Genomic DNA, 27,237 nt, shown 5'->3' with positions numbered 1-27,237 from the left:
AGGAAGAGGGAGAGAGGGAAACACTAATGTAATGTTTCAGGCTTAACCGTTCCTTGAAGCCAGTTCTTCCGCTACCCACTGTTCAGTCGTGGTGACTAATCCGACTTCTCCCAGAATGCTCCTCAGTTGGATGCTCTTCCTCCAGTTTATCACTCTGGGGGAGGGGCAAGGGGTGGTCTTCTGCTGCCCACCGTTCAGTCATGATGACTGAACCAACTTCTCCCAGAATGCTCCTATGCGGCCTCTGTTGGATCCATGATCTGTAGGTTTTGGCCTATCCTTAAACAACGAATGTGTGAACGTCAATCGACTGCGAGGTTGCTTCACTCAGGTCCATATTTATGTTGACTTTACTGTCTCTACTTCAAAGACTAAAAGTCATATAGTATGCTGCAACCATTTTAATAGCTTTGAGTTCACTTTTAAAACTACATCTTTAAAATTTGTAAAATCTCTGTGCCAGTAAGGGCATGACATTTCTATCTTAGAAACATGAAAGAATAACAGGAACAATACTGCTGATAGTAGGAAGAAGGATCAAAAATACATTTTCAGCTACTCAAGGAAGTCAAATGAGGATGATCACCATGCTCAAGATGGAACATATAGATCCACAGATGTGCAAACAAAATGTCTCCTAATGGAGGGGTTGACAGCAGCAACAGTTGGATAGCAGTCACATTGTATTTAGTTCTCATTGCAGCATCTGGTGGTAGGGCCCAAGCACCATAGGGATCGTTTCAAACTGTATTTAACTGTGTTATAACCACTTTCAAATAGATTGAGTATTGTATAGCCGGCTCTCCCAGCCTCGAATACCATCGATGTACACTGTCAAATTAAAAACTGGTAACATACAATGAATAAATACATTTTAGGCAAATAAGGACATTCCTTTATGATCCCAAAAGCACCAGCAAAATTCTCAGCATACCATTTAATACAAATGCCGTGTACCACATAATATTAGTGACCTAATATATGCATTAAAGGATATTAATACTATTATTATAAAACAGTTCTTCCTTTGACCCAGAATGAGCAATATCACAAGAGATCTGCAGGTAAAATCCTAAAGAATGGTATGTAGTTTATGACCAATTAGCAAAGTTATTGAACTTGAGCTACAATTGACAAGTTTTCTGCTTAAGGTCACTGAACAAGGTTCTAAAAAGTACCAGATTTCTACCACAACGTTATCAAGAATCTTATGAAATGGCTAAACACTCAGACTGGACTCTGATATGCCAGGTCCAGTCAAGTGAAAAGTTTTCTGATGAGCCTTATTAATTGGTCGAGTCTTTGATTTTTTTGTACAAAGCTTGTGGTGAGAAGGATGTGAGCCTTGGGTGCCTGCTTCTCTAATTCCACTCTCAGTTAAAACACAGGATTTGACTGGTGTATCAATGTGATTTTTCAGTTGGGATTTAAAAATGTGTGGGCATCAGCTTAGGATCCACATTTCAATTATAGTGTGGATCCTTGAAGAAAAGAGAAGTTATATTTTCAAATTTTTCAAGTTGTTCCATTTGCACCCCAAATTGTTGAAGGCCTGGGCCCACAGGCCACTACTGTTGACCGAAGAAACCTTGGTGGAGTTAGCAGCAGTGTCTCACAAAGGGACTCTGATGCCAACATCATTGGAGTTTCAAGAGTCTATCCTACCCTGGCACAAAAAAGCAATCTGAATGCACATTTTAAAAAAAATTAAAAAGGATGCTAGGTCCTGGCATAAAGACTGACTTTTGAAAATATTCTATGCAAAGAATAAACAAGTTATTCCTATGCATATATGTTGACATCTTCACCTTATTTAATGGTATCTTTTGAAATAGAAACATAGAAATATAGAAAAACTACAGCACAAAACAGGCCCTTCGGCCCCACAAGTTGTGCCGAACATATCCCTACCTTTTAGGCCTACCTATAACCCTCCATCCTATTAAGTCCCATGTACTCATCCAGGAGTCTATTAAAAGACCCTATTGAGTTTGCCTCCACCACTACTGACGGCAGCCGATTCCACTCACCCACCACCCTGTGTGAAAAACTTCCCCCTAACATTTCCCCTGTACCTACCCCCCAGCACCTTAAACCTGTGTCCTCTCGTAGCAGCCATTTCCACCCTGGGAAAAAGCCTCTGAGAGTCCACCCAATCTATGCCTCTCAACATCTTATATACCTCTATTAGGTCTCCTCTCATCCTACGTCTCCCCAAGGAGAAACGACCAAGCTCCCTCAGCCTATCCTCATAAGGCATGCCACTCAATCCAGGCAACATCCTTATAAATCTCCTAACCAGAATATGGTTGCCTCACCTTCATTCAGGTTGATAAATTCTTGATCGATTTCTTCATCACCTGTTCTCTGGTTTCTGGATTTCTGAATGACATGTGCACGGTCATGTATGTGATGGCCAATTGACATCTTTTCAACTCCACTTTCAGAGTCTTTTACTGCCTTCCTTATCTCTTTCATCTGTTAATTAATAAATTAATTAGTCCGATATCTACAAAATAACCGACCAACAAAGCAACTTGACATTTAACGATGAGCTGTAAAGAAACATCTTTGAACTGAAAACTGTGTAAGCTTGTAAATAATTTGCAAGTCACTGATATTTCCAACCATAGTGGTAAGGAACAAACACTGGCACAGCTGGCACTATAGCGTACAATGAGTTTATGCTAAAATGTAATAGTTCCATCTACAACATTTTAAATAGAATGCTTCAATGTGTAACCTAATGTACTGCTGCTACTATATTTTAGTCTTATTAGCGCAACATAGAATTCAATTAAATAATTCTACAGGCAGTAATCCAATATTTAGATCGAATAATAATTCAGTGCCAAGAAGTTACAGGGTGCATGCAGATGGGGAGTTAAAGAATAATAGAGCGATTACAGAACAGGAAGCCATTCATTCTGTAGTCCTGCAAATATTTTTGCTTTAGATAATCATGCAATTCTCTTTTGAAAGGCATATCTGAGTTTCAACAACACACTCATGCAGCGCATTCCAGTTCCTAACCAACTGCAAAAAAAAGTTTTCTTCATGCTGCCATTGCTTCTTTAGTCAATCATCTTAAATCCCTCTGATTCATGATACTCCTAAAGTGGGAATAGTCTCTCCCAATCTACTCTTCTCAGACTCCTCTTGATTTATTTTTTATTCATGGGATGTAGCTAACTGGCTCGTCCCTAATTGCTCTTGAACTGAATGGCTGGCTTGCGAGGCCACGATGGCACAGTGGTTAGCACTGCTGCCTCACAGCGCCAGGGACCCTGATTTGATTCTGGCCTTGGGTGACTGTGTGGAGTTTGCAGATTCTCCCTGTGTCTGTGTAGGTTTCCTCCGGGGTGCTCCGGTTTCCTCCCACAGTCCAAAGATGTGCGGGTTAGGTTGATTGGACATGCTCAATTGCCCCTTAGTGTCAGAGAGATTAGCAGGGTAAATACGTGGGGTTATGGGGATAGGGCCTGGGTGGGACTGTTGTCGGTGCAGGTTCGATGGGCCAAATGGCCTCTTTCTGCACTGTAGGGATTCTATGATTCAAAGAGCAGTTAAGAATCAACCATATCACATATAGGCCAGAACAGGAAAAGGATATTTGTGAACCAGATGGATTTTACAATCAACAGTAGTTTCATGATCATCATAAGACTTGTTAAGTGTCTTTATTGAATTCAAATTTCACCAGCTGCTGCGGTCAGATTTCAACCTGGATCCTCAGAGCATTACTCTGGGTTTCTGGCTTACTAGTCCAGTAACAATACTACTATGCAGCCTCCTCTTGATTTTGAACACATTGAACAAAACTCTTAGGAACATATAAACAAGGAGCAGGAGAAAGCCATTCAGTTCTTGATCCTGCTCTGCCATTTAAATAGTCCGGATGATCTAACAGTCACTTCAAATCTGTATCCTGCTAACAGTCAATAACTTACCACCCCCCTACTAATCTTTTCTTCTCCAAGGATAAAAGTTTCCCAATCTATCCACTCAAGTGATTCCAGGGGTGAGGAACTTTGTTCTTGTCAATCCTTTCTGAACCCTCTCTAATGTCTTCACATCCTTCCTAAAGTGTAATGCCCAGAATTGGATACATTGGTTAGACCACATTTGGAATACTGTGTCCAATTCTGGTCACCATATTACCAGAAGGATGTGGAGGCTTTGGAGAGTGTACAGAAAAGGTTCACCATGGTGTTGCCTGATATGGAGGGTATTAGCTATGAGGAGAGATTGAATAACTGGGATTGTCCTCCCTGGAAAGACGGAGGCTGAGGGATGACCTGATAGAAGTTTATAAAATTATGATGGGTATGGAAAGGATGAACAGGTGGAAGCTCTTTCCCAGGGCAGAAATGACAACTACAAGAGGGCATAAGTTCAAGTGGGGGGCGGGGGGCAGTTCAGTGGAGGTGTACAGGGAAAGTTTTTTTTTTAACAGAGGGTGGTGGATGCCTGGACTGCACTGCCAAGTGAGGTGGTTGAGACAGATACATTAAGACTTATCTGGATAGACATGAACAGATGGGGAATAGAGGGATATAAACGGTTGGTCTAGATAGGACCATGTGATCGGTGCAGGGTGGGAGGGCCGAAGGGCCTGTTCCTGTGCTGTACTGTTCTTTGTTCTATTACTTCAGCTCAGGCCCTACTTATAAAGCCCAGGATCTTGTATGCTTTATTGGCATACAATATGAGCGGTTAAACAGAGTGTCAAATTTAAAGTTACTTGGATATCATAGAATCCCTACCATGCAGAAGGAGGCCATTCAGCCCATCATGTCTGCACCAATCACAATCCCCCCAGGCCCTCTCCCCTTAACCCCATGTATTTACCCTACTAGTCCCCCTGACACTATGGGGAAATTTAGCATGACCAATCAACCTAAGCCACACATCTTTGGACTGTATGTAATCAGAAAATCAGCAAGGAGCTACATTTAATGGCGATTGTTGGACCTCTGTCCAGCTTTCCCCCTTGTAGTTGATGATCCCTTTCAGTTGTGATGCAAATTGCCATAACTCATCCTGTGCCGTGAGTTATCTAGCTCCAATTGACTCAAGTGCTCATCATGTCTGTGGCCCTTAGTTGTTAAGCACCAGACTATTCTTTAAACCCTGTTTAATGTTGTAAAACCCTCATTACAATGTATGCATCTTTTAAAGTGATTAAACTAAAACTGAAGTTTTAACCCTTTCCTAACACACAAATACTGAAACACAAAATTAAATTTGCTTAAACTTATACCTTATTCCTAACACACAATATTAATATAAACATAAAAATAAACTTTTGAAAAGATTACATATAGATTATGGCTGCGAAAGTCACGTCATTCCAAAATTTTGATTTTATCTATAATATGGATATGTGAAATTAGAAAATACTCGTGTTCATATGCATGTCTATTCTTACAGAATACTTAAAGTCTATTAATAATTCTGAATACTTACTCCACCAGGAACATTGTGTACATGACTGGAAGCTTGGAATATTTTGGGAGGTTCATTCCCCACTTTTGCATAGGTCATTACACTGGAGCTGTTCATAGAATGACCATTGGCACCTAAGGCTCGGTTTCCCTAAATAGAAACAAACTCCTCTCAAAAGAAAGCTCCTGTAGTTTGACAAAGCACTTTAGAAAATTCAGGAAGTCGAGCCTATAAGCTTAATGTTTTAGCAATAATAAAAAAACACTTAGTGTTGTGGAAAATAAGAGTTTGCCTTTGGCCATATCCACATTATGCTTACTTGCATGTTTTGTGTGTTAAGCATTTCTTTTCTTATTTGTCCCATCACGGTGCTCATCCTATTGAACGGATCTGACCGGGAAGAACCCTATCAAAGTGTAGGAAAAGCAAATCAGAAATTAAACGCAGAAATCATTCTTTTCTAAATAAAAACAACATATTTGTAACTCTAAAATCAAGTGATAAACAGTAAACAGCTACATTTTGAAGTATGAATAACAATAAGTGGCTACAATTTCATAACAGCACTGCATTTTTAAAATATTTGTTCAAGGGATGTGGGCATTGCTGGCTAGGTCAGCACTTGTCCACCCATGAATCTGCAATAAGGATCATGTTATGTAATCCATTAAGTAATTCTGGACTTCACTACCTTCTGTGACAATCCCACTGACCAAACAAAATGTTCTAATCTCTCTGTCAGGTTTTCATTTTCTCATGGGAAGTTCAGTTTTCAAATCCACACTTTCCAAAAGGAGCATTACTTCTTTCCAAATCCCTCACTTCCCACTATTTCAAATGTTTTCACACAGAATTACACAACGTGTCATCTGAGCAAGTTAACCACTTGATATTGTTAACATTTTATTACCAGGAAGTCCAAGTCTATACCGTGCTTCTCCATTATTGTTCACCTGGTAGTTAGGTTACCACTTACCTTTTAAATGTCCACTTCTGCTTTTCATAGCCCTGTGTTACATTAGGTTCAATAGTCTCTCTTGAGCAGATCTTTCGCAGACAGATGGGCAGTCTTATGTAGATGACACTGTAGCTAAAGCAAGAGCTCTGGCTACCAATTTTTATGCAGTACTGTCACAAAAACATCTCTCAGTTTTGAAGCTCAAACTCCATTCCCCCACGCCAATAAGGATCCTATTTTAGGTCTTTGAGTGCCTATGTTTTCCAGCCCCTGCGGCTTGAGAGGAATAGTGGGTGTAATGGCTACTGGACAGGTTTTGTCTTCAAAACACTTTGACCATTTTGTACTGCTGGATAAAAGGAATGCAAATAAATAAGGGGGGAAAAGGGGAAGACAGCTTTTGGGTACTTAGTGTAGAGAAAGGAAATATTGCAGGCTCATAAGGAATCAAGATAGGTGAATGATAAGAAGAGCAGGTTAGGGGACATAAACTCACAAGTTCGATAAAAGTGAGATTCATAAAATCCTGCTAGATGTCCAGGGTGATCATTCTCACCTTGCCTTTAGAATTTTGCTTGTTTGGATCAAGACTGCAATGATATTTGGAGCTCAGTGTTCCTCATGGAACTTAAAAAGAGCATTGGTAAGCAAGTGCTGCGTGACAGCATTGTTGCTGAGTCTTTCCATTGCTTTGCTGATGATGGAGTCAGCTGCTGGGTGTGTAATTGGTTGTATTGGATTTGGTCTGCTTTCTGAGGACAGGGCATCTTTGGCCAATTTTCCACTTTGTCAGGTAGATGTCGGTCTTGCACCTTCACTGGAATAGCTAAGCTAAAAGCACTGCTCATTCAGGAACACATTTCTTTAGCACTGTAGCCAGATGTTGTCAGAGCCATAGCATTTTCTGCACTCAGTATGTTCTGTCTTTTCTGAATACTGTGTGGAGTGAATCAAATTGACTGAAGACTGTAGAGAGAAGTCAAACCAAGAAGGACCACTTACTCAGCATATTTGGCTAAGATGGCTTCAACCATCAGCCTTTACATTCACATGCTAGACTCTGGCACCAATGGCTATGAGGATTTTCAGACTGCATTTTCCTCCCATTCATGTGCCAAGATTGGATAGTTTTGTTCTGTTCCATTAGTTATGAATTAGTTGCGGCTTTGTTGATTACATGCTGCTTAGCATGTATGTAGTCCTATGCTGTAGCTTGGCATCATATTTTTAGATATGCTTAGTGCTGCTCTTGATTCTCTTAATTACTTGTCTGCATTGTTCCCCTGGTTTTATGGTTAGGGTAAAGTGTGGGATATGCCAGGCCATGAGATTACACATTATGGTGGAATACAATTCTGTTGTTGATGGTCAACAGCATCTCATGGATTCCCAGTATTTTTGAACTATCTTTTCAACACAGCAGTACTGCCTCACAACATGATGGAGGGTGTCCTTGGTGTGAAGATGGGTCTTTGTCTCCAAAAGGACTGTTACTTGTACCGAATTGTCATGGACAAATGCATTTGCGTCAGGTAGATTGACAACGATTAAATCAAGTAAGTCTTTCCCTTGTGTTGGTTCTCTCAACGCTTGCCACAGGTCCACTCTGTTGACAATGTGCTTCATGACTTGGGTTGCTTGGTCAGTTATGGATATTCAAGTCCCTGGCTCAGAATACATTCTGTGCCCTTGCTCCTCAATGCCTCTTCCAAGTGACATTCAATATGGAGAAGTATTGATTCGTCAGCTGTGGGAGGGAAGTAGATGACAAAATGCAGAAAGTTTCCTTACCCATGTTTGAGCCGATGCCTTGGGATTTCATCATGGCCGAATTCAGTGTTGAGGACTCCCAGAAACACTCCCGCCTGGCTGTAAACCATCAAATCACATACCTCTGGTGGATATGTCCTGATGATGTGACCAGTAATATTCAGGTACAGCAATGGAGGTATCTGGGATGTTGGCTGAAAAGTCTAGTTCTTTGCATGTGACTGTGCCAGGTTGTTGCTTGACACGTCAGAGGACAGTTGTTCAAACCTTGGCACTAAACCCAAGGAGCTATTGCAGAGGATTTTGCAGGTTGATTGGGCTGAATGTGCCTTCTTTGTGTCTGAACCTGATGTCTACTTTGATGCCAAGTGGTCAGTCCTGTTTTATTCTTATCAGAGCTTTTCACAGCGGTTTTGGTCAAACTGAATGGCTTGGTAAGCCACATCAAGGGTAGTTAAGAATCAAAAGCATTTTGAGTCTGGATGACCCTTCATCAGAGTGTGTGGGTGTGCGTGCGCGCACACATCAATCAGTCCATGTTTGGGGGAGGGGCGGGTAGCGACAGACAGATTTGTGTTCTCTGCTATTGTGCAGAACAGAGAGATCTGAGCATGCACAATTGCACTCTTTGCTGCAAGCTGACAGCTTTTGGTGAGCTTAGGTCCCTCCCGCTGCTGAATTCCCCTTCCATTATAATCATTGGTTTTGGTCTAATAAATAATTTCACTGTTTAGCAGGTGCAGTATCAAATGGAGGCAGGGTGTACCTTTTAAGGGGACAGTGGCAAAGCGGTTTTGTCATTGGACTAATTTTTATTTGGAAAGAGGAAGTAATCTGTTAATTGTAAATCAAGTGGGTGTCAATTGTATTCAGATGGTGGGTATAAATTGGCGACTCACCTGTCAGTGTGTGAGTTGTACCTTCACTACCAGTCTATCTGAATTCTAACATGCATGTGGCGGATGTAGTCACCAAAGAGCAGAATGTAGATGAGTAAAATGAGGAGTGAATAATACATATCAAGCTATGGAGGAATTAATGCTCACCAATCATCATCCAGGCTTGCATATAAATTAAGATCACTTGTACAAGATGTCATTAAGGATAAATGTCTCCAAAAGTGGACCTTAGTAAAGGTCTGCCTTCATGAAGCAATTTGTGGACTTTGAAAAAGACATGGAAGTCATTAGCCATATATTACTTATATGCACCATAAAAACAGTGAAGGTCATAAAACAGCAACCTGATAGTTATGTTTGGACAAGGCCTGAAGTCTTGGTCTTGCTGATATGACAATAACACAAAAATGTATTTTAAACATTTATCAATTTTGGATCAATGCTAGATCAATTTTAGCAATAACTCAATTTAATTAGGATCCATTAAACAAATATTTTTAAAAGTTCCAGGCTCTCAATTCAACTTAATAGTGTTTATTAACATATTACATTATCATGGCAATATCAAAACAGACATTTAACCCTAAAAGTAATGATTTTCCTTTGCATTTCAACTAGAGTATGGAAATATAAACTAAAATACCTCGTTTCTTGCTGGTCGTTGACAGGAGGGTCCTTGTTGGGGGTTTCTGCTACCTGCTGACAAGAAGTCTTGTCCCATAAAAGTTGGCACATTGTCCATCATCTGACGGAGGTATTCATTGTGAGAATGGAACGGTTCCCTAAAATATTGGGGAGGGGGGGGGGGGGGGGGGGGGGGAAGGGGAGGTGAAAGATGAACTCTTTTCAACTATAATAACCTAATGTAATATTTCATGCGAGTTATGTAAAACAAATAGACAAGAGGAATGCAGCTGTTCTACACCAGCAACATGAAACCTGCTCGTAGTGGGGGTCGACAGCCAATTTTCACTGTGTGCAATCTTCCTTCCAACAAAGTTCACACAGCAATAGTTCAGAAACCCCTTTGAGGTCCTTTTGCCAAACATCAGTGTCATTTTACTTGATTTGCAATTAAAAATCAATCAACGGAAAATAAAAACGAACAGTAAAAAACAACGTCAGATTTACGATGAGTTCATTTTGTGTTGCTGGCTAAGATCAATTTCACCCTAACATCTGTTAAAAGAAACACACTTTCATAAATAACGTGGCTGAAATTCAGTTCCAACCAACTTAGTTACAAAATATTGAATTTGATGATGCTCATGCCTATAGATCTACACAAATTTCAATTTGGATTAAAGACAAAGAAAATGTGTATTTCTTGTTTTAGATATTTGCTAGCTTTTTATCTTTAATCTAAAAACATATTCTTGCTCAAGTTACATTTCATGAAAATATGCAACTATGTGAAGGAGAGATACCACTATACTCTTAAATTGGCTGCATAGCTAGTCAGTGATGCAGAGCAACGCCAACAGCATTGGTTCAATTCCCACATCAGTGGTTATTTATGAAAGCCCATGTGGCAATCCTCAAGTGGAATGACCACCAGTCAGCTCTCCCCCTTAATGGGGAGAGCAGCCACCGGTCATCTGGGACTACGGCGACTATAATACTGTCCTGAGTAACAACAACTCCATGGAAAAGGGAGGTTTCTGTGCAAAATGTAAATCCGATATGCAATAAATGTTCGATTTGAACACCTTGTTATTGCATAACATGCCTTGTCAATTCATCAGTACACTGACTAATAAAGTAGAAAAATCTTCACTTTTCTCCCATTCACCCCAAAGATATCTCTACCATTTTGTGTCCAAACACCATCAGCACCATTACAATAGGATTATTAAAAATAAAAATTAATGAACAACCAAGGAAAGGAATGGAAGAGGATGGTGTGGTAGACAGTGCTAATAACTACACATTTCAGGAAAGACAAGATGTATGATGCAGTATGACCCACCGTCCAATGTAATTGATGACTTTGGTTGGAGAGATTCAAACAAGGAGAAATAGTTTCAGATTCGTCAAGGTTGGTAGTTTACATGGCTAGAGTGACAAGGGTGTGGTTGTTGAAGGGGCAGTTGATGACCAAGGTTTAAGAATGATGGGGAGAGTAGCTTAAGAAAAGACAATAATCAAATTATTACTGCACAGGGGGACTTTTAGTTGTTGAACCCATGCTGACTCTTGAGAATAATTTGCTTATCACCCTGCCCTGTGTTCTTTCTTTAGGTACTTATCCAAGTCCCTTTTGAAAGCCATAATTGAATCTGCCTCCACTAACCTCTCAGGCAATGCATTCCAGATCCTAATCACTTAAATGTGTTAATAGTTTTTCCTCATACTGCTTGCTGTTAGTTCTTTAGTCAATCTTAAATTAATGTCACTTGGTACTTGACCCTTCTGCCAATAAGAGTAATTAATCTCATCTACGCCCCTCATGATTTTGACATTTTTATCAAATCCCACCTCACCCTTCTCGAAGGAGAGCAACTCAGCTTCTCTCATCTATCCAAATATCTTAAGTTCCTTAATCCTGAAATGTTCTAAATCTTTTCTGCCCCTTCTCTGAAATCTTGACATCCGTCCGAGAATTGGGTCCAATACGCCAATTGAGGGCAAATCAGTGTTCTATAAATGTTCAGCTTAGCAGATGATAAGAATTGTTGCAGCGTAGAAGGAGGCCAATCGGCCCATGTTGTTTGTACTGGCTCTCTGAATGAGCAATTCACGAAATGCCATTCTCCCTGTAACATAGAAATTAGAAGCAGGAGTAGGCCATTTGGCCCTTCGAGCCTTCTCCGCCATTCTTTTTTAAAATTTAATAGTGTCGCAAGTAGGCTTACATTAACACTGCAAAGAAATAACTGTGAAAATCCTCTTGTTGCCACACTCCGGCGCCGTTTCAGGTACACGGAGGGAGAATTTAGCATGATCAATGCACCTAACCAGCACGTCTTTGGGACTGTGGGAGGAAACCGGAGCCCCCATAGGAAACCCACGCAGACATGAGGAGAATGTACAAACTCAGCACAGTGACCCAAGCCGGGAATTGAACCCGATCCCTGGCGCTGTGAGGCAGCAGTGCTAACCACTATGCCACCACGCCTCTTGATCATGGCTAATCATCAAATTCAATATCCTGATCCACCCCTTCCTCCCATATGCCTTGATCCCTTTAGATAATTTTTTGAACAGTAAAGGAATTAAGGTGAGTGGGGGGTGGGGGTGGTAAGTGGAGCTGAGTCCACGAAAAGATACGCCATGATCTTATTGCGTGGTGGAGCAGGCTCGAGGGGCCAGACGGCCTACTCCTGCTCCTAGTTCTTATGTTCTGATTTAGACAGGCTGAGTACGTGGACATCTGCAAGGCAGATGCAGTATAACGTGGACAAATGTGAGGTTATCCACTTTGGTAGCAATAATAGGAAGACAGGTAGGAAACCGGAGCTATATCTAATTTGTTCTTGAAATCAGACAACATTTTGGCCTCAACTACATCATGGTAGTGAATTCCACACATTCACTACCCTCTGGGTGAAGAAATTTCTCCTCACTTCTGTTCTAAAAGGTTTACCCCTTATCCTTAAACTTTGACCCCTAGTTCTGGACTCCCCCACCATTGGGAACATTCTTTCTGAATCTACCCTGTCTAACCCTGTTAGAATTTCATAAGTTTCTATGAGATCCCCGCTCACTCTTCTGAACTCCAGTGAATATGCTTAGGTCTTTCCTCATATGACAGACCTGCCATCCCAGGAATCAGCCTGGTAAACCTTCGCTGTACTCCCGCTCTAGCAAGGACATCCTTCCTCAGATAAGGACACCAAAAGGGCACACAATACTCCAGGTGTAGCCTCACCAATGCCCTATAAAATTGCAGCAAAATATCCTCTCGCTATAAAGGCCAGCATACCATTTGCCTTCTTTACTGCCTGCTGTACCTGCGTGCTTACTTTCAGTGACTGATGCACGAGGACACCAAGATCTTGCTGAGCATCCATCTCTCTCAATTTGCACCCATGTAAGTAATAATCTATCTTCCTATTATTGCTATCAAAGTGGATAACCTCACATTCATCCATATTATACTGCATCTGCCTTGCAGGTGCCCACACACTCAGCGTGTCCAAATAAGAACATAAGAACTAGGAGCAGGAGTAGGCCATCTGATCCCTCGAGCCTGCTCCACCACTCAATAAGATCATGGCTTATCTTTTCGAGGACTCAGCTCCACTTACCACCCCCACCCTCCCACCCCCCCACTCACCTTAATTCCTTTACTGTTCAAAAAAATTATCTATCCTTGCCTTAAAAACATTCAATGAGGTAGCCTCAACTGCTTCACTGGGCAGGGAATTCCACAGATTCACAACCCTTTGGGTGAAGAAGTTCCTCCTCAACTCAGTCTTAAATCTACTCTCCCTTATTTTGAGTCCATGCCCCCTCGTTCTAGTTTCACCTGCCAATGGAAAAAACTTTCCTGCTTCTTTCTTATCCATTCCCTTCATAATCTTATATGTTTCAATAAGATCGCCCCTCATTCTTCTGAATTCCAATGAGTAGAGCCCCAGTCTACTCATTCTCTCTCATAAGCCAACCCTCTCAACTCTGGAATCAACCTAGTGAATCTCCTGTGCACCCCCTCCAGTGCCAGTATATCCTTTCTCAAGGAAGGAGACCAATAAGTACACAGTGCTCCAGGTGTGGCCTCACCAGCACCTTATACAGTTGCAACATAACCTCACTGTTTTTAAACTCCATCCCTCTAGCAATGAAGGATAAAATTCCATTTGCCTTCTTAATTACCTGCTGCACCTGCATGCCAACTTTTTGTGATTCATACACAAGGACACCCAGGTCCCTCTGTACAGCAGCATGTTGCAATTTTTTACCATTTAAATAACAGTCCATTTTGCTGTTATTTCCACCATAATGGATGACCTCACATTTACCAACATTGTACTCCAGCTGCCAGACCCTTGCCCACTCAATTAGACCATCTATGTCCCTTTGCAGACTTTGTGTCCTCTGCAAAGTTTGCTCTGCCACTCACCTTAGTGTCATCTGCGAATTTTGACACTACACATGGTCCCCAACTCCAAATCATCTATGTAAATTGTTAAACAATTGTGGTCCCAACACTGATCCCTGAGGCACACCACTAGTCACTGATCGCCAACCAGAATAATATCCATTTACCCCCACTCTTTGGTTTATGTTAGTTAACCAATCCTCTAGCCATGCTAATACATTACTCGTAACACCATGCACCTTTATCTTATGCAGCAGTCTTTGGTGCAGCACCTTGTCAAATGCCTTCTGGAAATCTAGACACACCACATCCACAGGTTCCCCATTGTCCACCGCGCATGTAATGTTCTCAAAGAATTCCACCAAATTAGTCGAACATGACCTGCCCTTCATGAACCCATGCTGCGCCTTCCCAATGGGACAATTTATATCCAGATGTCTCGCTATTCCTTCCTTGATGATAGATTCAAGCATTTTCCCTACTACAGAAGTTAAGCTAACCGGCCTATAGTTACCAGCCTTTTGTCTATACCCTTTTTTTAAACAATGGCGTCACATTTGCTGTTTTCTAATCTGTCGGGAACCACCACTGAGTCCAGCGAATTTTGGTAAATTACCACTAATGTATTTGCTATTTCCCCCACCATCTCTTTTAGTACCTTGCGATGCATTCCATCAGGGCCAGGAGACTTGTCTACCTTTAGCCCCATTAGCTTGCCCAACACTATCTCTTTAGTGATGATGATAGTTTCTGGTCCTCTCCTGCCATAGCCTTCTCGTCATCAATTTTTGGCAGGTTATTTGTGTATTCCGACACTAAATACCGGTTCAATGCCTCAGCCATTTCCTCATTTCCAGTTATTAACTCCGCCTTCTCATCCTCTAAAGGACCAATGTTTACTTTAGTCACTCTTTTTCGTTTCATATCACGCTGAAGCATCTCTGCATCCTCCTCACAGCTCACCCTCCCACCCAACTTTGTATCACCTGCAAATTTGGAGATAATACATTCAGTTCCCTCTTCCAAATCATTAATATATGTTAACAGTTGGGATCCTAGCACAGATCCCTGCGGAACCCCACTAGTCACTGACTTCCAATTAGAAAAAGACCCATTTATGTCAACTTCTTGCTTCTTATCTAACCAACTTTCTATCCACCTTAAGACATTATCTACAATCCCATGCGCTTTAACTTTATACAATAGTCTATTATGAGAGACCTTGTTGGAAGCCTTCTGAATGTCTAAATACACCACATCCACTGGTTCTCCTCGGTCAATTCTACTAGTTACATCCTCAAAAACTTCCAAAAGTTTTGTCAAGCATTATTTCCCTCCTGTAAATCTATGCTGACTTTGTCTGATTATACCACTGCCTTCCAAATGCCAAGTTATGAAATCCTTGGTTATAGACTCTAACAACTTCCCCAGTACCGACGCTAGGCTCACTGGTCTATTGTTCCCTGTTTTCTCCCTACCTCCCTTTTTGAATAGCAGGCTTACATGAGCTACCCTCCAGCCTGTAGGAACCATTCCAGAGTCCAAGGAATTTTGGAAAATAACCACCAATGGATCTACTATTTCCAGGGCCACTTCCTTAAAGACTCTGGGATGAAGATTATCAGGACTGGAGATTTATCCACCTTCAATCCTATCAATTTCCCAAAACCATTTCTCTACTAATGCTGATTTCATTCAGCTCCTTACGAAAATATGTTTCTCTCAACATTTCTGGCACATTATTCATGTAACACTGTGCGTTCTTCCTTATCAGATAACGCTAACAGTCTAATTCCGTTTTGAATAGCTTGATTGAAGATGCTGCCATCATGTCCTCAGACAGTACCTTGCAGACCCCAACCACTCGCTGTGTGAAAAAGTTTTCATGTTACTTTTGCTTTTTTTGCCAATTGCTTTAAACCTGTGCGCTCTCATTCCCCACCCTTTCATGAATGGGAACAGTTGCTCCTTATTTACTCTGTCCAGATCCCTCATGACTTTGATAACTTGTATCAAATCTCTCTCAGCTTTCGAATCCCCCCCATGGTAGATGATGAAATTTTAATTCCAGAAAAATCTGCAATTAAAAGTCTAATGATGACCATGAAACCACTGTTGATGTCATAAAAAAAAACCCATTGGGTTCACTAATGTTCTTTAGGGAAGGAAATCTGCCATCCTTACCCGATCTAGCCTACACGTGACTCCAGACACACATTAATGTGGTTGACTCTTAACTGCCCTCTGAAAAGACCTAGCAAGGCACTCTGTTCAAGAGCAATAAATGTTCGCACAACCCATTAATGAATTTCTAAAAAAAGTCTCACCTCTCTATTTTATCTTCTTAATTATTTTGCCTTTGTTTTCTTATGCCTCAAAAAGCTCAGCATCCTTCCCGTTTGATTCTCCTCCTTGCTACCTTCAATGAACAAAGAACAAAGAACAATACAGCACAGGAACAGGCCCTTCGGCCCTCCAAGCCCGTGCCACTCCCTGGTCCAAACTAGACCATTCTTTTGTATCCCTCCATTCCCACTCCGTTCATATGGCTGTCTAGAAAAGTCTTAAACGTTCCCAGTGTGTCCGCCTCCACCACCTTGCCTGGCAGCGCATTCCAGGCCCCCACCACCCTCTGTGTAAAATATGTCCTTCTGATATCTGTGTTAAACCTCCCCCCCTTCACCTTGAACCTATGAGCCCTCGTGAACGTCACCACCGACCTGGGGAAAAGCTTCCCACCGTTCACCCTATCTATGCCTTTCATAATTTTATACACCTCTCCTCATCCTCCGTCTTTCCAGGGAGAACAACCCCAGTTTACCCAATCTCTCCTCATAACTAAGCCCCTCCATACCAGGCAACATCCTGGTAAACCTCCTCTGTACTCTCTCCAAAGCTTCCACGTCCTTCTGGTACTGTGGCGATCAGAACTGGACGCAGTATTCCAAATGCGGCCGAACCAACGTTCTATACATCTGCAACATCAGACCCCAACTTTTATACTCTATGCCCCGTCCTATAAAGGCAAGCATGCCATATGCCTTCTTCACCACCTTCTCCACCTGTGACGTCACCTTCAAGGATCTGTGGACTTGCACACCCAGGTCCCTCTGCGTATCTACACCCTTTATGGTTCTGCCATTTATCGTATAGCTCCTCCATTTCTACCAAAATGCATCACTTCGCATTTATCAGGATTGAACTGCATCTGCCATTTCTTTGCCCAAATTTCCAGCCTATCTATATCCTTCTGTAGCTTCTGACAATGCTCCTCACTATCTGCAAGTCCTGCCAATTTTGTGTCATCCGAAAACTTACTGATCACCCCAGTTACACCTTCTTCCAGATCATTTATATAAATCACAAACAGCAGAGGTCCCAATACAGAGCCCTGCGGAACACCACTAGTCACAGGCCTCCAGCCAGAAAAAGACCCTTCCACTACCACCCTCTGTCTTCTGTGACCAAGCCAGTTCTCCACTCATCTAGCCACCTCCCCCTTTATCCCATGAGATCCAACCTTTTTCACCAGCCTACCATGAGGGACTTTGTCAAACGCTTTACTAAAGTCCATATAGACGACATCCACGGCCCTTCCCTCGTCAACTATTCTGGTCACTTCTTCAAAAAACTCCACCAGGTTAGTGAGGCATGACCTCCCTCTCACAAAACCATGCTGACTATCGTTAATGAGTTTATTCCTTTCTAAATGTGCATACATCCTATCTCTAAGAATCTTCTCCAACAACTTCCCCACCACGGACGTCAAGCTCACCGGCCTATAATTACCCAGGTTATCCTTCCTACCCTTCTTAAATAACGGGACCACATTAGCTATCCTCCAATCCTCTGGGACCTCACCTGCGTCCAGTGACGAGACAAAGATTTGCGTCAGAGGCCCAGAGATTTCATCTCTCGTCTCCCTGAGCAGCTTTGGATAGATTCCATCAGGCCCTGGGGATTTGTCAGTCTTTATATTCTCTAACAAACCTAACACTTCCTCCTTTGTAATGGAGATTTTCTCCAATGGTTCAACACTCCCCTGCGAGACACTCTCAGTCAACACATCCCTCTCCTTTGTGAATACCGATGCAAAGTATTCATTTAGGATCTCCCCTACTTCTTTGGGCTCCAAGCATAATTCCCCACTTTTGTCCCTGAGAGGTCCGATTTTTTCCCTGACAACCCTTTTGTTCCTAACGTATGAATAAAATGCCTTGGGATTCTCCTTAATCCTGTCTGCCAAGAACATTTCGTGACCCCTTTTTGCTCTTCTAATTCCCCGTTTGAGTTCTTTCCTACTTTCTTTGTACTCCTCCAGAGCTCCCTCCGTTTTTAGCTGCCTGGACCTAACATACGCCTCTCTTTTCTTTTTGACCAGTCCCTCAATTTCCCTGGTTATCCACGGTTCTCGAATCCTACCCTTCCTATCCTTTTTTACAGGCACATGCCTGTCCTGTAGCCCTAACAACTGTTCCTTAAAAGAATTGCAATGATTTATCTGTTCATGCATCCCCTTTAGAATTGCATCTTTTAGTTTGCATTGCCTCTCCTCAAAATGTCACTAGACACTTCACTGCATTAAATTTAATCTATACATGTCCTTACATTACTATGTTCTTTTCAAGTCTGTCACTTGCCTCTTCACACTTCACAATATCTCCAGGTCTTGTGTTATCTGAATTTTGAAATTATGCCCAGTACACCTAAGTCTGAATCATTAATATGTGTATACACTAATGCCTCAGGAACCCCACTGTAGACTATCCTCCAGTCCAAAACCACAATGAAACTGGCCTTCCTCCAATCAAGTGTCTTTACTCCAGATTGCTCCTTGTTCTTTCCCAAAGTTAATCTAAATTTTAAGATCCCACTTGACATAAATTTGATTCACATTCTTCAAAGCACGGCAGCAATAACTCTTCTAGTTGGAACAGAAACATATTGGCCAAGAAAATTCCGCGAATACACTTCAGAAACTCTTCTACTTCTCCACTATTATTATCACAATCTATATATATATATATATATAGCAAGGTAATTAGAATCCCCCATTATCACTATTAATAATTTTAGATGCGTGCTCAACTGAGTGGCTGCATGGCTTTAGTTGACCAAAAATCATGATCAAAGTGGATGAATCAATTGAAGCACTAACAGGCAGATGACGCCATCATAACAAGACAACATAGGATAAAATGAATGGACTTATGAGGTTTGTTGCAGATTTCAAGATAGAAAAGAAAACAAAACCATCTGTAGCCACTAGTTGTTGAGAAGCAACAGCTGAACTTGGATAGTCTTTGTTTCTTAACTTACTTTTGTTGCAAAATAAATTCTCCTGTTAACACTGAATCATGTTTTCATTTCTGTAATTTATTGTCTGGTATCTAAACTTCTTACAATCTTGTTCATAACAGTTGAGGAAGATCTCCTCAGCATAATCCTACCTTTCTGCAATGGGTCCACAGCAGTGCAGACAATGGATTTTCAAGTAGATATCCACTTTTTAAGTGGGATAAGATTCTGCCTCTCCAATCCTTTCAGGCAATGAGTTTCCAGGTTCCGAATACCCTCAAGATAAAAAATTGTTTCCTCTTCTCCCTGCTAATCCTTCTAGCAATTATTTTGAATCTACAATTTTTTAATCTTTCTGCTCAGGTAAATGGGTTATCCCTAGGCCGCTCAAATATTTTACACTCAATTAAGTAACCCCTTAGCCCCCTTCATTTCCAGGAAAAAAAACCCACATTCAATTCGATCTTTCCTCAATATCTCCAGTACTGCAACATCCTTGTAAATCTCCTCTGCACCCTCTCCAGTACAATCACATTGTTCCTGCCATGTGGTGATCAAAACTATGAACAGTACTTGAGCTCTGTACAATTTTCGCATGACCTACCTGCAGTTATATTTGGTGCCTTGGTCAGGAAAGAATGCCATTTGCCTCCATAACCAGTTTAACAACCTGGCCAGCTATCTTTTTATATCTGTGGGCATGCACTCCAAGGTCCTTCTGTTCCTCTACATGACTCAATATCTTCCTGTTTATTGTATGACTGCCTTGTTGTACCTCCCAAACATTACTTCATACTTCTCCAGATTGAATTCCATTTTACAGCTTTTTTGTCCAATTCATCACCCTTCTAAAATTTCCCACAGTCTGAAGATTTCTTCCTCAGTCGACCACACATGTTTATATCATACACAAACAAATGTCTTTATCATGCTCCTATATTGGAGTCCAAATCATTAATGTAAACTGTCAAAAGCATGGAATTGAATACTGAACCTCTCGGAACCTCATTGGTAGCAGCCTTCCAATCATAAAAACATCTGTCAACCATTATCTTTTACTTCCTGCCACTCAGCAAATTTTGGATCCAATTTGCCATTCTCCCTTGGATTTCAAGGGCTTTCATTTTTGCCAGTGGGATCTCTCTAAAAACCTTGGAGACCACATCCACCACACCACCCTCATTAAACCTACTTGTTAGCTCCTCAAAAAACTGAATCAATTTATTTGGACAAGACCTTCTCTTAACAAATCCATGCTGATTTTACTTGATTAATCTTTGCTTTTCTAAACAATGATTTAACTTGTCCCACAGAATTGATTCCAATAATTTTCCCACAATTGGTTTATGTGGCAACACCCACTGCACCCTTCTGTTTGGTTCCCACATACTGGCTAAATAAATTATCCTGAATGCAATTTAGGAGCTCTGTGCCCCTCATATCTTTTTACACTGACTGTATCTCAGTTAATATTAGTGTGACTGAAATCCTCCATTATTATCCCCTTATTGTTTTGCATGTCAAAAATCTGTCTACTATATCTCACACTTGGACTGTTAGGAGATCTGTAGTACACTCCCTAGCAGTGACACAGCCATTTTTCTGTTCCTGGGTTCAACCTATATAACCTCATTTTATGAGTTCTCTAACATACCATCATTAATCGATATTGCTATCCCACTTTCTTTTTCAATCTGTTATCTCATTCAAAAACCCTGTAACCAGAAACATTAAGCCAGTATTCCCCTTTCTAAGCAGTAATACAGGTTGGATGTCAAAATTCAGCACTCTTGGGACCAAAAACAAAGCTGAATATTGGATTTTCCCAGATTTTGGATAATAAGTCTATCCTATGCCAAATTAAATGAATAAGAGAACATGATAAAGTATGAAAATAGTAAATAATGTATACTTTTTTTTAAGTAAATCAGTATGCTACTGTAAACAAAGCAAAAAAGGTGATAACTAGCCCAGCGTATCACCAAGAACAAGCACCTAGCCCAGTTGTCCCAGTATTTGGACAGCAAGTTTTAATTTAATTTTACTGAATAAGATAGAATTTTTTTAAATGGACATTTCAGTTTTCAGACAGCAAGAATTTTGACATTCAACCTGCAGCTTAAAGATTTGTGCTCTCGGCTTATTCATCTTATTCATTAAACTCCTTGCATTAGCTATGGACCATGAAGTGCGCAGGGAAGAAGCTCTTGTTGAGTCGGTTGGTATGTGGCCTCAGACTTCTGTATCTTTTTCCTGGCGGAAGGTGGTGGAAGAGAGTATATGCCCGAGATGCATGGGGTCCTTGATTATGCTGGCTGCTTTTCCGAGGCAGCGGGTAGCTGAGGAGCTGGTTTGCACGATGGACTGGGCTCGGTTCACAACCGTTTGTAGTTCCTTGCGGTCTTGATCAGAGTCGGAGTCATACCAAGTTGTGATGAATCTGGAAAGGATGCTTTCTATGGTGCATCTATAAAAATTAGTGAGAGTCATAGTGGACATGCCAAATTTCTTCCTGAGAAAGTAGAGGCGTTGGTGGGCTTTCTGAACTATAGTGTCGACATGGAAGGACCAGGACAGGTTGTTGGTGATCTGGACACCTAGAAACTTGACCATCTCCACTTCATCCCCGTTGATGTAGACAGGGGCATATCCTCCACTATACTTCCTGACGTCGCTATCTCCTTCGATTTGCTGACATTGAGGGAGAGATTATTGTTGTCGCACCAATTCACCAGATTCTCTATCTCTTTCCTGAACTCTGTTTCATCATTATTTGAAATCCAACCTACCATGGTGGCATCATCAGCAAACTTGAAAATCGAGTTGGAATGGAATTTGGCCACATAGTCATAAGTGTATAAGGTGCATAGCAAGGGGCTGACTGAATTCTTTCCTACCTCTGCTTGGTTCCAGCTTTGCCGTATTGCTGTGCCATTCCTAAACTGCTTTTAAATACTCTGCTCTCCCACTATGATTTACTGCACAGCTGAACAGCTTGCCAACGTACCAGGTACGGTGCCACACCTCCAGTAATGAAGCCTTACATATGAATCTTGATAACGTGATTAAATAGTATAGACTAAGAATCTGAAATCAGAGGTGTTAAAATCTGTGTGATGTGACAGTCACTGTATTCTGACAAAAGATTTCCTTTCAGAATGACAGACATGTCAATTGCATAAGGCCACCCCAAACAATTCCTGCACAACTACCGTAGAAAAATGAATAGCCTTTGGAAACTAATGTTGGATGGCCAATCTTCATACCAGGCTTGGATTTTGTTTTCTCAAACCCGTACTGCAGCTTTTGCCAAGATCAAAAAACATCATGCACACAACAATGCTGTATAATTTGGATTCAAGCTGGGAAAATGTTGCAATCTAATATAAAAGTTAGATAGCAGCAGTCAGAATTACATTCTCATGATTAGAGAAAAAAGACCAAGACTCTGAGAAGAAATAGGAATGATGTGGAGAATGATGTGACACTCCGAAAGCTTATGGTATTTGCTACCAAATAAACCTGTTGGACTTTAACCTGGTGTTGTGAGACTTCTTACTAAGAAATAGGAAGACAGGATCAAGCAGATTGTCAAAAAACATTCAAACAATAAGTGGAGCCAAATCTGCAAAAACGTTTTACCTAATGAGTGAATGATGTGGAATTGATGTGCCAAAATTTTTTTTGGGGGGGGGGCGGGGGAGGAGAATGACTTTCATCTTGGATAGCAATAGCCAGACAGTGACAAGATAAATGGATCCAGAAGCACTTCTTCTTTTTCTGTGTCTGCATTGAAGCAAATTAAAACTAATAAACTTAGTTATTTGGCAGTCTCAAGCAGTCTCTTTAAGGTTTACCAGTTAGGGTGCAGTCCAACTGGGAAGATTTTGTGGACTTTGTGAAATGTGTGTTTCCTCCAAATTTAAAAGCAGAATTTTAAACATTGATGGAATGATTTTACTCTCCCTTCCAGGTCATTTCCTAGAGTTTCTTTTTTGTTGTCCATTCTTTTTCTTAAGAGTTAGCATCCTGCATGTTGTAGTGAAATTCATTTACCATCTAAATTCCAAAGTTAGCCAATTAACCATTGGTGTCTGTATTCAGGTCAATGACGTAAATTAGAAACAACAATTCAAGGAACTGTGACAGGTCACCTGCAACAGTCTTCCTGGGCTGAGTCTATCCTATATTTTACCCGTTCTTCTTCTTCCCAAATCCTACTTGTTTAAAATCAAACTAATCAGTTATGTTTGTAGCATGTTCCTGTGACAAAAATGTTTTTTTCCCTTTGCCTGCGACTACACTTCAGAAGTAATTTGTTGGCTGTGAAGCACTTTTGAGACCATTTATAGACACAAATCCCACTATATAAAATGCAAGTTGTTTAGTTTTTTCCCCCCATTACCAGTACTGGATCTGGTCATCATGAACTATTTTTTTCCCATGCGTTCCATAACTATTGATATCACCTTGTGCTATTGTCATCATAATTTGCTTTAGAGTTTCAATTGGGAAGGTTTGGGTTCAAGTTAGAATTGAGGAGGCAATAGAATTATAGAATCTTGCACTCTTCTTGATATCATTGAATCAGAGAGTGCAGAGAAGGCCCTATGGCCATCAAGTCAGACATGTGAAAAACACTGAACTCCCACCTCATCCCATCCACCAGCATTTGGCCCATAGCCTTGAATGTTATGATGTGCCAAGTGCTCATCCAGGTAATTTTTAAAAGGATGTGAGGCAACCCACCTCTACCATCTTCTCAGGCAGCCCATTCCAGACCGTCACCACCTTCTGGGTAAAAAGGTTTTTTCCTCGCATTCCCCCGAAATCTCCTGCCCCTCATCTTGAACCCATGTACCCTTGTGACTGACCCTTCAAATAAGGGCAACAGCTGCTCCTTATCTACTCTGTCCATGTCCCTTATAATATTGTACACCACAAATCGGGTCACCCCTGTCTTCTCTGCTCCAACGAAAACAATCCAAGCCTACCCAACCTGTCTTCATAACTTAAATGTTCCATCCCAGGCAACATCCTGGTGAATCTCCTCTGGACCCCCTCTAATGCAATCACATCCTTCCTATAATGTGGCAATCAGAATTGCACACAATATTCTAATTGACTATCCTCAATTTCACATGCTCCATCTCCCGACTTTTTGTCTCCTTTCCCTTCCTTGTCTCCATTTCTATTAACTAATTTTCATTCAGAGCAGCATGATGGCATAGAGGTTCGAGGGCAGCACGGTGGCACAGCTGCCTCCTAGCACCAGGAACGGGGGTTCAATTCCAGCCTTGGGTTACTGTGTGGAGTTTGCATGTTCTCCTGGTGTCTGCATGGGTTTCTGTGCAGTTTAGGTGGATTGGCTATGCTAAATTGTCCCTGAGTATCCCAAGATCTGTCGGTTAGTGGGGTAAACACATGGGGCTAAAGGAATGGAGCGGGGATGGGCCTGGGTAAAAATACTGTTAGAGAGTGGGTGCAGACTTGAGGCCACCAACTGCACTGTAGGGATTCTATGATGCTATGATAATATTCATTACAAGTCTACCAACTCCCTACACTTCCTCACATCCTACACCCATTCCATTCTCTGTTCCTCAATTTGTGTTAAATCATTTTCAATCAGGCATCATTCCACACTAGCGTTTCTGAGATATCTTCTTTTATCCTCAACCAAAGATTTCCCTTCATCCTTCACTGCATCACAATATTTCCTGCATTTTTGTTCTTATCCCTTTCCCTCCCTCCCAAAATCAAGATAGGATTCTCCTTATTGCCACCTACCACTGCACCAGCTTGCATATTGAATGGAACATTTTCTGTCATTTAGAAACCATAGAATCCCTACAGTGCAGAAGGAGGCCATTCGGCCTACGAGTCTGCACTGACCACAATCCCACCTGGGCCTTATCCCCGAAACCCCACATATTTACCCTGCTAATCCCTCTAACATACACATTCTGGGACACTAAGGGGCAATTTAGCATGACCAATCAACCTAACCTGCACATCTTTTGACTATGGGAGGAAACCCATGCAGACACGGGGAGAACATGCCAACTCCACACAGACAGTGACCCAAGCTGGGAATCGAACCCGGGTCCCTGGAGCTGTGAGGCAGCAGTGCTAACCACTGTGCCACCGTGCAGCCCATCTGCCACCTCCAGCATTATTCCACCACCGGGCATATCTCCTCCTCCCCTCACAGCACTCCCAAAGGATTGTTCTCTCCATGATATCCCAGCAAATAGTTGTGTGTTTCTATCTGCCTTTCTCAAGATATTACAGCCTGGAATAACTAACCCGCATCCATAACCAGTTTTCTGCCTAGAAATCAAATAGCTCTCAAAAAACAAACTTTGTATTCAAATATTTCATTTAACATTTTGTGGAGATCAAAATGAGCAAGTTCGGAAGCAGTAAGTGTTATTGTGTTTTTTTAAGTTCTGGAATTATTAAAATAAAAGCAATAACAAGTAAAATAGAATGGAGTGGGAATGATGGTCTCCATCCCAACAATTGCTGCAGTCACCCCATTGCACTGATTGGGTCCCTCTCAGTTTTCCTCAGCTTGGGTGATTTATGTTGTCTGTAAAGAGCACAAAAGGAGGTGATTCGGCCCATCGTGTTTGCATTAGCTTGTAAATGGAGCAATCTACTTACTGCTAATCCTTTGCTTTTCACCTAGCCCTGCAAACTTTTCAGATAACGATCCAGTTCCCTCTTGAATATTTGAATTGATCCTTACTTCCACCCATATTTTCAAGCAGGGCAGACAGATCCTAATCTGCCGGGGATTCACACTGCTGTCTCACTGCACCAGGGACTCGGGTTCGATCCCCAGCTGAGATCACTGTCTGTGCAGAGCCTGCACATTCTCCCTGTGTTGCGTGTGTTTCCTCCGGGTGCTCCGGTTTCCTCCCACAGTCCACAAAGATGTACGAGTTAGGTGCATTGGCTATGCTAAGTTCTCCCTCAGTGTACCCGAACAGGCATCGGAGTGTGTCGACTAGGGGATTTTCACAGTAACTTCATTGCAGTGTTAATGTGAGCCTTACTTGTGACACTGAGAAATGAAAGATAAACGTTTTTCCTCCTGTTGACATTGCTGCAATCATCTCAACTCTGCGGCCTCTTGTTCTCGATCCTTCCACTGGTCCTCGCTATCTACTCTGTACAGTCCCCTCATGATTTTGAATACCTCTGCCCACAAAAAGGAATAAAGAAGTGACAAAGATGTGTCGGTAACCGAGGCAGACACTGTCACCTAAACTTACGTGAAGAACGGGTCCTCCTCCATTTCACGGAACATGGTGCCGCCGGACCAGGTTGAGCTGAGGTCGGACGGGGGCTGCTGCTGTTCCTGCCGCTCGGCGTTCTCTCAACGGCCTTGCTCCCGGGCTAGTGCAGGTTGGATATAATCAGCCTCCCTCTCCACTCCCCTCCCCAAACCAGGGACACCCCCCCTTCCCTGCCGCTCCGTCGCCCAAACTCCCGCAGAAACTTCTGGAGCCTGACAGCCGCTGCGCAGCTTTTGTTTTGATGCGCACCGTCGCTATGGCAACGCGTAACTGGGGGGGGGGGCAGAGGTACAAGGGAAAACTGCGGATTGGTGGAGAGCTGTCCAATCCGCTCGGCTCCCGCTGTGAAAGGTTGCTATGGCAACCTCCAATCAGTGGCTCCAGTGCCACGTCACAGCAAGGTGACGTCACGCCATAGTGAATACTTTCTCCCCTCCAGCTCCCCGCAAAGCTCACCAAGGGCTTGGCGCCACATGTGATAGATAATGCACGTTTTGCTGACGGGGGGAAGCA

The 27,237-nt window shown here is 41.9% G+C and overlaps 1 protein-coding gene across 1 annotated transcript in view; it reads right to left on the bottom strand.

The window, feature by feature from the left end:
• mlf1 (myeloid leukemia factor 1) overlaps nt 1–26,985 on the bottom strand; it is a 38,879-nt gene extending 11,894 nt beyond the window's left edge. Inside the window, exons 1-5 of the mRNA XM_078209012.1 lie at nt 26,701–26,985; nt 9,719–9,857; nt 5,768–5,854; nt 5,470–5,598; nt 2,319–2,478 (exon numbers count right to left, since the gene is read on the bottom strand). Of these exons, the coding sequence (XP_078065138.1) occupies nt 2,319–2,478; nt 5,470–5,598; nt 5,768–5,854; nt 9,719–9,857; nt 26,701–26,735 (550 nt within the window). The 5' untranslated portion in view covers nt 26,736–26,985. The remainder of the gene's footprint in view (nt 1–2,318; nt 2,479–5,469; nt 5,599–5,767; nt 5,855–9,718; nt 9,858–26,700) is intronic.
• Nucleotides 26,986–27,237: the final 252 nt, after the last annotated feature.

Source organism: Mustelus asterias, chromosome 3, assembly GCF_964213995.1.
Source record: "Mustelus asterias chromosome 3, sMusAst1.hap1.1, whole genome shotgun sequence".
NCBI lineage: Eukaryota > Metazoa > Chordata > Chondrichthyes > Carcharhiniformes > Triakidae > Mustelus > Mustelus asterias.
Note: the sequence above shows the minus strand (reverse complement) of the source record. Positions and strands in the feature narration are given on the sequence as shown.